This window comes from Penaeus monodon, chromosome 17 (assembly GCF_015228065.2).
Source record: "Penaeus monodon isolate SGIC_2016 chromosome 17, NSTDA_Pmon_1, whole genome shotgun sequence".
NCBI lineage: Eukaryota > Metazoa > Arthropoda > Malacostraca > Decapoda > Penaeidae > Penaeus > Penaeus monodon.
Window position 1 is genome coordinate 25,740,377 of NC_051402.1, and position 12,500 is coordinate 25,752,876.

A 12,500-nucleotide genomic window follows, 5' to 3' on the forward strand; every position below is an offset into this window, starting at 1 on the left:
AATATATACCAGTATTCAGTGATAGATATATATTAATTCATAAAAGAAGGAAAAAAATATACAGTATTTATCATCAGCATGAAATTCATGAACATTCTAAATAATGTACTTAACAAGTAATGAAAAGTAAATAAGTATAAAAAAATCACAGTACCACAAGTCGAAGATACTGTGATATCAATAATGTTGATAACTGGAAAATTAAATCATTTAATAAATAATTACAGGAGCACATTCCATGCACACTCAAATAGTGCAAATAACAATCAACAAGGAAGACTGAAAATAACAACCAATAAGGAAAACAAGTCTAACAATAATAATATAATCTAGCCACAATTAGATATATATACACCTCTAATAATTCATAAAAATAATGGAAATGGTGGAGTTTGAGTTTTGAAATAAAATAAATTTCCAGGATTTCAAGAGATTGGAGTCCTGGCTTAAAGCACCTTTTTCAAGCATTCAAATACAATGCTTCTTTGTAGCTCAAAATCTACCAGTGTTCATGAAAGTAAAGAACTTGGCCTCATAAATACATGGATATGTCCCATGCATACATCTTAAGAGAAAAACCATCTCTTGTAACAGTTTTATGAAAGATCACCTAAAATAATATTCATATAGAAAAGCTTGTATTACCTGAGAGCTAGCAAGCATAGCTACCACAAATCAAAACACTTGTACTTTACATGCATGTGTACCAAAAAATACACTCATTCTTACTACCCATCTGCCATTAGTGTTTCAATACATACATTTCATGAGTGTTTCACTACACATTAGTAGAGGAAGTGTTTCTTGGTGCACACACCATTAGGAAGAGGTATATCATAGCGAGTGTTTTCTCTTATATGGGAAAGAATAGCCAAAACCCTTATACCACACTGAGGTAATTATGAGATTATCAAATCTTGTTCACGTATCTAAATATAATCTGCTCCTCTTTTACATAAAATAATTTCATACTGATATAAATAATTTACCTTGAATACTACAATAAAATCCTTCATAAGTTATATGATAGTTTTGCAGTAATAGGGCAGTCTGTGAAAGTACCCTTTAATTATAAAATATTCTCAGAACTGTTATTCCTCTCTTGAATATTAACTCAGTAAATCAACATTTGAATTCTTAGCATAATCAGCATAGCAATTAAAGCTCATTACACCAGTGAGTACAAACAAACTTGATTTACTGATATTTCTTGGGTGAACACATCCTTGCCCTGAAAGGCAAAACCAAATTCTGCCTATTAGAAAAACAGTAAATGTACCCTCTTCTGGACTTGACATTAATGTTTGTACTAAGAGCAGAATGATTTGAATTTTTGAGTGACTATTGCTCTCTGTACTTCTACAGTTCTAATGTGCAAAATCTATTAAAAGTATTCTCTTATTTCTTAAATATTTCTTACTTTTTCTGTAAGTGAAGAAGGCAAGATTGTTTTGTAAAGCAATTTCCTTCATAAACTAACACCATAGCATCTCTTCTCCTGTTATAAAAATAAAATAAAATAAATAAACAAATAAATAAATAAATAAAAATTCTTGCCATTTGAATATTTTGCAAATGCATACATGGTATTACTGAAGTTTTACTGAGCTGCAGCTGGCTGCACAGATACACTAGAATTGCCTGTTAGTGGAGAGTACTCAGAGCTGGAAAGTAATGGGGCCACTGGAGGTCCTAAACTCATCTGGATTAATGATGAAGCACCTTCTACTTCGGGGTGACACTGAACAACGTGAACCTGCAGATGATAATGAAAAATCAGTTATGCTTCACATTTAGAAAAGAAAATGATGATAATGTACCAGTTTACATAAATTCAGCAATGATAAATTAAAACTTCAAGGCCACCATTCACTGAAAAAATGTATGAGGCAACAAAATATTCTCACCTGTTTTTGAGAGGAAGTATAGAAACCCAGGCCACACATAGAACAAACATTCTGACTGCGAGCTATATGGCTCTGTGTTTTTTTATGTCGATTAAGATCACTTTGTGTAACCCCGTTATAGTTACAAACATCACAGCTATACAACTTTATACCTGGAAATCATGAAAGAATGTGTCAATCAAAATAATAATGGGAATCAAATGCTAAAATCTGGGAAAATAACATGAATAAGGAACAATGTCAATTTTTTACTCTCCTCTCATACCTTCATGTCTCATCTTGTGTACCTTCAGCTGGCTATTGGTTCGAGCTGAATAATCACAGTATTCACAGTTGTATGGTCTTAAGTCTGTAAATTTAAGCAATGGTAAGAATGTGTACTTTATATAATTAAAATTCCCAAATGATCCAGTTTTAACAAAATGTACTACCTATGAAAAATGAAATGAAATTTCTACAATGAACAGATAAACACTAAAACCATAAAATGGATTTTGTTTTTCTTGTACTCATGAAGTGGTTTCATCAAAACCTCTTCCACAGCTTATAACAGTATGTATGATGAAACATTAATTCCAGCACTAAAAAATAAATTCACTCCATTTCCAACTGCAAGAAATTCACATATTAACACACTTTCTTTTTTTCTTTAATATTAGCAACAACTTCCAGCAAGACCATACCAACCTTCATGGAAGTCAAGATGGCGGTTCATATCTGAGGTGCTCCCAAACAACTTGTGGCAGTAAGGACATTCAAAAAATGTACGCCCAATATCATCTGTGATAGGCATTAGAGCTTTATCCCGATCTATCGGTTCTTGTACAATGTTTAGCCTGCAATCCAAAACATTATATCAATTACAGAAAACAATCATGTTTTCATGACTACATCCTGTCACAAAGCAATGCCACTTAGAATCAAAAATGTTTTTACTGCAATAAAATAAACAAAATTATTTCTTGCTTCAACTGACTACCTGTCATATGAAAGAAATAAAATTTAGTTTAACACTTGTCATCAAAACAAACAGCTCTTTCTTTCTTTTCTGACACAAAAAAAATTCTCAAGGATGCATAAACATGTGCAGTTATAATACACATAAAGAGAAAAAAAGGATAGGATGGAGAGAGATAGAAAGAAGACAAAGAAATAGTGCAGGGGGAGAAAGGGAGAGGTGAGAGGGGAGAAGAGGGAGGGAAAAGGAGAGAGAGGAAGGGGAAAGGTGGAGTGGGAGGAAGGAAGGAGAGAGGGGGAGAGGAAGGGGAACGGGGAGGAGGAAAGGGCAAGGGGCGGGAGACAGGAGGGGGAAAGGAGGGAGGGAGAAGGGACGAGAAGAGAGGGGGAAAGGAGAGAGGGAGAAGGGACGAGAAGAGAGGGGGAAAGGAGAGAGGGAGAAGGGACGAGAAGAGAGGGGGAAAGGAGAGAGGGAGAAGGGACGAGAAGAGAGGGGGAAAGGAGAGAGGGAGAAGGGACGAGAAGAGAGGGGGAAAGGAGAGAGGGAGAAGGGACGAGAAGAGAGGGAGAAAGGAGAGAGGGAGAAGGGACAAGAAGAGAGGGAGAAAGGAGAGAGGGAGAAGGGACAAGAAGAGAGAAGGAAAGCAGAGGAAAAAAGGGGAGGAAAAGATAATAGAGAAAGAAAGAGAAAGGAGAGACTGTAAAAAAAGATTGAAACAAAGAAACAAATAAAGAGAGAAAGGTAGAGAGATAAGAGTGAAAGAGGGGGTGGGGGTTATCTCACCTTGGAGCATAGTTTGAGAAATGAGGGGAGTGATCCAGCCCTTCTTCTGCCTGGTCATCAGTTATAACTAATCTTCGTCCACTTTCTCCATCATCAATAATTTTTGAACGCTTATCTAGCCTGATTTCTCCAGGCTCCAATTCATCTCTGTATGTGTCTGTAAATAATGTATGTCTTCTACTAATGCGTGAAGTATCTGTAACGAGATAATTCAAAAGCATGAGAATGTAATATAACATTTATTTTAAGGCTAAATGGCATGTAAATTTGAAGGTGAAAATAAAACGAACTTACTGTCTAAAGATGCAGCAATTATTTTTGTGAGATTTGTGGTATAGGTTGTGACTGCAGCAGACACATCGGAATTTGTCTGATCCTTCATGGTTTCTGCCAGAGGTGGAGTTAATGATCTTTTCAGGTCTTTATTAATATCCTCACACCTATTCACATTTTTTGAAGATAGTGAAGCCTCTAATCCAGTGGGCTTTCCTGAGAAGTTTGTGATATCAATATGGGAAGTAGATATAAGTTTATTTGCAGTCTCTTTTAAAACATTATTCAATCGATTTTCAGGATACTTTACAGGTACTGGTGATATGGAAGGAGTAGGGGAGTCTTCCTCCCCTTTCTTACGTCTATCTCTTTTAATAAGGTGACGAAGAGATCCATCACTATGAAATCTGATCACATGGTGCCTCAAATTTCTTGGCTCTGAGAAGCCTCTTCCACACACACGGCAAAAACATGGTTTGTATCCAGTGTGCACACGTTCATGTCGATTACATGAGAAGGCACGGTCAAATTTTTTGCCACAAAATCTACACGTATACATCTTGAAGAGATCCTCTCCTGTACTTCCTTCTTGTATTTCTCCTGCTTCTTGCGATTCAGATGATGGGGAAACTGGGTAAGAGTCCTCACTAACATTCTCTTCCTCTTCCTCAAAGGTTTCTTTCTGTGCAAGGCTATGGGGTCTGTTTTCTTGAGCCTTCTCCCGAAGAGCAGATAAAAGTGCAGCCACTGTGACAGTATTCTCTGCACTACAGGAATCATCACTCATATCACATCTTGTATCTTCCTTATCCCTGAAGAAAACAAACATCAGTTACAGATAAAGCAGCTTTTTGATCTCTATGTCAAGATGGGAACAAATAAAAGCTTGACAATATAGTCAGCCTAGTTCCTTGCATTGTCCACAGTCCCATAAACACAACATTTTTTTCCTTGATATAGTTACAGTCATTGTACTAAATCATATTAGTGAGATTCTTGTGCTGACTTTAAGAAATTTAATTATATGTTAACATATTTTCATTTGACACCATAATAACATCCTGACTGCCATCTGCATTACGGCAGTAACAGTTCTTGGCAACCCCACATAACAGTGTTACCAGGTGCAGAGAACACCTGCAAGGGAATATGCTGGCTATGCTACTGACCTTTAATATATACCCATCTGTGGCCTACAACAGACCAAATTCATTTATTAAGGAATTGTCTACTATTTTTATTTACTCATCTATTTATGATTAATCATCCATCACTATTAACTCACCTTAATATTCATTTCATAGAGTTTCAACTAATACTAACTCATTCCTGCAATGCTTCTACCATGAAAATTACCATAGCCAAAAAAATTCTTTTACTGAGGAAATCATTTGCAAAACTTTTGAGTTTCTCAATGGCCCCATCCAAAAATTACTATTTTCTAGAATAATTTTGAAATTCTTTTCTAAATAAAAAAAATATATGTCTCAAAATACAGATATTATAATGTATAAAATATCCATCCACTGCTATACATCTAATAATGTAATTGTATGGTTGCCAGACAAACATTAGATAGATATGACATTTTTCTTTCAAGGGAAAAAATGAGCTTCTACAACCTGCGAGTGACAAAGCTTGGCAGAGATTTTTCGCTTAAACCGCCACAGAGTGAACACGTAAAATCTTAACTCGAGTAAAGTGAAGTTTAAGAACTTTCAATGAACACAAATTTAAACCCAGATCCAGGAGAATATTCTGGAATCTTAAAAGAAATGGACTATGACTCACAAACAAACAGAAGACCTTGAGAAGAAAGTGACAGTGAAGAAAACCCAGATCCCAAACTTGCCCGGAGACACGAAGCCGGCAGAAACTTAGAAGAATTTCAACCACCTAAGACAGACAACAGAACAGTAAGACTAAATAATCATGTAGTACTGATCAATTTAACAGGAGAATCAGAAACATAAAATTTCAATAACCCAATGAAACTAACTGATGCACTAAAATTCAGTATTCCAAAAGTACATAATAGAAGACACACTAAGAGTGCTTGGGACAGGAAAGGCTCTTAGATTTGAAGTCAAAAGCTTGACAAAATTACCACACTTGAACCAGATTAATAAATTAGGTGACTGGCTCATAATCTGCAAACAACCTGCCTCAAACAAGAACACAGACTGTTCATATGGCACAATATATCCAATAGACATAGAATTAGACCCCAATGACATAAAAGAAAAATTAAGACCACTGCATGGACATGACAGTCAAATAATATAGGTAACTAGAATAAATAAAATAAACAAAGATAAAGATAACACAAAAAAATGGTTTCCAACAAAATCCCTCCATATAACTTTTAAAGGAACATTACCAGAAAGAGTTGCCATAAGACATACATCCTACAAAAGTCCAACAGTATACCTTCCCAATTCCAAAATGTTATAAATGTCTCAGATATGGTCATGAAATATTAACTTGTAAAAACAAGACTAGATGTAGCAAGTGTAGCCAGTTCAACCATGACTACAAACATTGCAAAAATAACCCCTTCTGCTTTTTTTGTCATGAGACCCATCCACCAAATACAAATGCATGTGAAATACACAGAATGGCACAACAGATAAACACTCAGAACACAACACCAAACAACATAGACATAAAGAAACGGTTTCATGATTTGAAGCCCCTCCCCAAACAAAACCATAACAACTCCAACATAAACCACACACAACCTCCAACATAAAACTACACACAAACCCCAACACAAAGCCACACACAAACCCCAACACCAAATCACAACACATACAAACAGTGAAAATCCAAACCCATCCTCACACACTCAACAAACAGAAACCAATACAACTCAGACTTACACCCAAACCATAAGCCAACCCCAAAGCCTAACAGCTGGACAGAGAACCCCAGCCAAAGATAAAATATCAGAATAAAACAAAAATCAGTTAGAGATATATACCACTCCAAAAAGGGGAACTCAAACAAAAAAAGAAAGAGCCTATCCAGACAGTCACCAGGAAAGATAACAACAAACAACTAAATATAGAAGATTCCCCGATAGCTTGGACACTTCCAACTCCATTAAAAACTAAAGGAAATGCAAAATGAAAATAGAGAAGACTTTTCATGGACAGAAATAATAAAAAACACAATAACAACAATAACAAATATTATAAATAACATGAACTCAAAAAAAAAAATAATAATAAAAATAATAGCCAAAGCTATAAAAGAAATAACCCCAATATTTTAAAAAATCATAACAGTACTTTATGAATAAAATTATTTTATGGAATGCAAGATCAGTCCTTAACAAAAGCAAAGATCGGAACCACCTGATAGTAAAAGAACAACCAGATATACTAGTATTATGCAAAACTTGGCTAAAAAATAAAGACAGTTTCAACATAATACACTATAAAATAATAAGATATGACAGACCAGAAAAAATAGGAGGAGGCCTAGCTATTTGTATAAAAGATAATATACAATATAAACAAATAAATTTAAGAGACAGATTAAAAAATCAAATCGAAGCTATGGGAATAAAGATCAGAATAAATATACTACTGATTTATAACCCATGTAATAACTTAAATCAAAATGACATAGAATATTATACAGAACAAATCATCATCAACAACGGTATGCTCATGTTTGAGCAGCCGTGGACCTCTCCACCATCCTTCGCCACTCAACTCGATCTTGCGCTTTCTTTCTACTTGTACCATCAACAGCCCGCAAATATCTTTGATGTTGTTGCTCAGTCTGGTCTTCGGTTTGCCTCTTCCTCTGTTTCCCATCACCATCCCTGTCAGTAAGTCTTTCTCAATACTTTTACTTCTCATCACATGACCAATAAACTTTAGTTTCCTTTTGTTCAAGATGTCCCTAAATTAATAATAGGAGACTTCAACGCACATCACTCAAGTTGGAATCCTAACTTGAGCCAAAATCACACAAACAAAACAGACAAAAGTTTATTCAAAGTAATAACAGAAAACAATATAATGTTACTAACTCCTCCTGGCCAGATCACCAGAACAGACCCCAGAACGGCAAAGGAGTCAACACTAGACCTAATTCTAGCTTCTCCGACTCTCAGTCACCTAGAAATGGATACAGGACCAAACACAGGTAGTGACCACTTACCAGTAATAGTAAGGGATAACACCATAAAGCTTATAATAGATGGAAAAAAGACCCAATAATGAAAATCTAGGAGAATATAAAAAACTGTTAGCTGAAGCTATAAAAATCATAGAAGAAAAAAAGAGAGTCCTGGGGAAAATTCTGCAGTTCAATAGATTTCAACACCCCAACAAAAAAAAATTGGAATTTCATTAAAAAGCTAACAGGAAAGGCTGCACAAAATAATTACCCTCTCATTGATAATGACCAACCAGTCACAGTAATGAAAAAGAAATTAGAAATATTCAAAGAAGAATACCAAAAAATAACAAACAAAAAAAGAAAAATAATGTTAACAGATAAAGAGAAGGAAGAACTTCTAACCAACCCTAATAATTTAGATATAAATGATAAGATCACAAAAAAACAATTAATTGTGGTTATAACAAATACAAAAAACAAAGCATATGGACCTGATGAAATTCCATATGAATTTTACAAAAATTCTCCTCCTATAATACTAGAAATAATAATAAAACAAATAAATCCTCACTGGATCACAGGAGAATACCCACAGGATTAAAAATATGCAATCATAAATCGGGTAGTATTCATAGTGGCCCGGGCCTCGCTGCCGGGGGCTTATATCGTCGCCCTAGCATCGCGACCACTCATGGCAAATACCAGCATCCCATGCCGTTTCTTCGTAATACTACGAACATATGTTGTATTTTCAGTTTTCATTGTTTTTTAAAGTCTCTACTTGCCAAGCTTCCTGATAAATTGAGACTGAATGGTACTTTTGTTGTTATATAGACTCCATAGTTGATCATTATTCAGTCTATAGTCTGAATAAAATAAGCAGTGTGTGGCATCATGGAGTTGAAATCGTCCGTTTGTTGCATTTTTTTTTCTTTGTTTGCATAGTAAAAATGAGAAAGTGTTAAAAACGACTTAATCAAACTTTCTGTGGCAGAAAAATAATATTTTGCCGTGATTGTAACAAAAAAAAAAAAAAACTTATGGCATGTCCATACATACACCATGGCATGTACGTACATGCCCCCGGCAGATAGTCCCACCATGCCATGGTATGTGTGTACATGCCACCCATCAGGAATGGGTTAAAATGGATACATATTTTCTAAAAGAAAGAACAGTTCAAATAAAAATAGGAAACCAAAATCCTGTAAAAGGAACAATATCAAGTGGCGTCCCACAAGGATCCCCTTTAAGCCCAACACTCTTTAACATCATGATAAATGATCTAAAACTGACAGAAGAACAAAAAAAAAATTATATACACAGATGATATAATAATAACCACAAGCAAACACCTAAACAAAGCCATAAATAACATTGAAAGAGGTTTAAAACAAGTAAAAGAATGGGCAGACACTTGGGATATAAAGATAAATTTAACAAAAAGTAAGCTGCTATATTTCACAAACAAAAGAACAGTCCAGTTACCTAAGATCAAAATAGAAAATGCAGAACTAGAATTTACTAGCAGTCAAGATATCCTGGGATTAAGATTTGATTCACCAGAACTAAAATGGACAAAACACATAGAAAACATCAAGGTAAAATCTATAAACAGAATAAATATAATGAAAAAAATATCCTCATATAACTGGGGAGCAAAGAGAGAATCCCTAATAAAATGTTATAATATTTATGTAAAACCAAAAATAGAATATGGTTTGGCCATATATGGAACAGCAAAAAAAAAAAAAAAAAAAAAAAAGGAAAAAAATTTGGCCACGAACAAAACACAGCTCTCAGAACATCAACAGGGTGCTTTAAATCAACTCCATTAATATCACTACAAGCCCTAACAAACAAACCTCCGATAACTAAGAAAAAAAAATGAATTAGTTTGTATACAGTTAATAAAATTATTGCCAATAAAAGAACTAATTATAAAAAACATCAGAGAATATAATTACAACAAAGATAAAAATTCCTGGTCCCATAAAACCATTGAAACTTGCAAAAAACTAAAAATCAATATAAATATAAAAGAAACTCAGAATATAACTCCATTACCACCTTGGTATGATCTTTCCCACAAACTAGTAACAAAGTTCATGGACAACTTCACAAAAGACCTATCACAAGAAATAATGAAAATGCAATTCCAAATGCCAACAAACAAAAAATATGAAAATCATCAAAAGATATTCACAGATGGATAAAAAATAACGGAACTCAATCAATGTCAGCAGCAATCTATGTAGAACAAAACAAACTCACAACAGTTTGGAAATTACCAAAAAATACTCCAATCATAGAGGCAGAATTATTTGCAATAAAACAAGGATTGAATTACATAAAACTCAACAATCTAACAAATACAGTAATCTTTACAGACTCACTCTCGGCAGTCTTAACATTAAAAAATCACAAACCCAAAAACTACTAACAAATTACATATGAAACACAAAAACTAATTTACACTTTAACAAAACAAAACAAAAACATCACAATACAATGGATCCCACCACATAAAAGCATAACTGGAAATGAAATTGTATATCTTGCAGCAAAAAAAGCTCACGAATTAGAAAATTCCATAATCATTCCCCAAGATACTAATAACATAATAAAAGACATAGAAGAAAAAAGTAAAAGACAATGGGAAGAACAATTACAAAGAACCCTGATCACAAAAACCTATTACCTCAAAAATAACACCCCACAACCATGGTAGATAAAAAAACAAAAATTAACGCAGTCCAAAAGAATACCAACTAAAATATAAGACTGAAAAACACCTTAAGACTAAATTTAGAACCGCCCCAAAATTGCGATGGTCCCAATACCAAAAACTATTGAACATTTAAAGAGTGCAATGTCCAATTCTTTCTGAAAACCCAAATTTAAAATTAGGGGCTTTAAAAAAAAGAAAAAATAACTAACCAAATATTCCTCCTTATAACAGGGAAAATCACCCCTGCTAAAAAGACTATATACTAAACACATAAAAAATCTTCCTCAAAAAACAAAATAAAAATATCATATAAAACAGAGATCAAACCTTCAAAAAACAGAGAGAATTTCCAAGAAAAATCCAGGGAATTAACATAAAAATCTAAAACCCTATAAAAGAAGAAGAAAAGGGTGAAAAAAAAAAAAAAAAAAGTTTGTCATCTGAAAATACACCTTGCAAATATGATTTTTAATTTGTGTTGAGGTTTCAAACACTGTATGCAAATCGCAAACATACAAATAGTCACATATATATTCAAATTTTCCTTCTCATCTAATATAGTAGCTGGAAAATCCTCCATCAACCTTGGTGGTAATATATATGGGGGTGTGCAAATGGGGGACCATTGAGACAGGTTTGGTGGTGCCTTCAAATCCTTAACTTCATCAGAAAAAATCTAGCATTCTTTCCCAACAAAACATGTATGGATGAAGGAATTTAAACCCCCATTGCTACGGGTGGATTACGCAAAATGCCAGGCATGGCGGACCTCTGCCGGGGCACTTATGCACATGCCATAAGTATGTATGGACATCCATGGATTTTTTTTTTTTACAATCATGGAAAAATTTTTTTTTTGCATAAAATGTGATTAATAGTTTTAACACTCTTATTTTTACCATAAAACAAAAAAAAACATGCAACAAACCAATGATTTAAACTCCTGATGCCCCACGTGCTTTTTTTTTTGGACATAGACTAAATAAAAAATAAATTAGGGAGTCTATATACAAAAATCCCCTTCAGCCCCTCGTTTTCTCAGAATTTTGGGTAATTAAGACTTTAAAAATAATGAAAACTAAATACAACATTCTTCGTAGTATTACGAAGAAATGGCATGGGATGCTGATATTTGGCATGAGTGGTTGCGCATGCTTGGGCGACGATATAAGCCCCCAGCAGCAAGGCCCGGGCCACTATGAATACCACCTGTTGGAAAAGGGTTAAGGGAATATCATGGGTAGATGTGAGGAAGGGGTGTTAAGCTATGAATGCTGAGGGACAGTCAGTCCCTCTGAGAAGGAATTGTCCAGCTGCTCAGAGGAACCTCTTTGCTGATATTACATTACACATTAAACTTTATTACATTCTGTAACTTCTTATTGCTGGACATACCTATAGCCCTCATGAAAAAAAAACTCATCATGATGGGTACTGCTATAAGCATCATGACGCACTGGAGCTACACGCAGTGGATTCCCCGGCCCAATGGCTGGACAGTTGCCAGGAAGTCAACAGAATCAGTGATGCCGTGAAATTTCTGTTACCATCATTGTAGGGTTAATGAAGTGGTTATGGCTCAGGGATTACCGCAGTCATCCAGAATAAAAAAAAGGCAGGGATAAAAAAAAAAATAAAAAAATAAATAAAAAAATAATAAAAAAAATAAAAAAAAAAAAAAAAAAAAAAAAAAAAAAAAAAAAAAAAAATA

At 34.3% G+C, this 12,500-nt stretch overlaps 1 protein-coding gene across 1 annotated transcript in view; it reads right to left on the minus strand.

Moving 5' to 3' along the window:
• Nucleotides 1–27: 27 nt before the first annotated feature.
• The window catches only part of LOC119583628 (zinc finger protein 236-like), a gene marked incomplete at its 5' end in the record, with an annotated part of 23,862 nt that continues 11,389 nt past the window's right edge, over nucleotides 28–12,500 (minus strand). Inside the window, 6 exon segments of the mRNA XM_037932214.1 lie at nucleotides 28–1,756; nucleotides 1,908–2,059; nucleotides 2,173–2,256; nucleotides 2,595–2,743; nucleotides 3,649–3,844; nucleotides 3,943–4,733. Coding sequence (XP_037788142.1) covers nucleotides 1,601–1,756; nucleotides 1,908–2,059; nucleotides 2,173–2,256; nucleotides 2,595–2,743; nucleotides 3,649–3,844; nucleotides 3,943–4,733 — 1,528 coding nt within the window.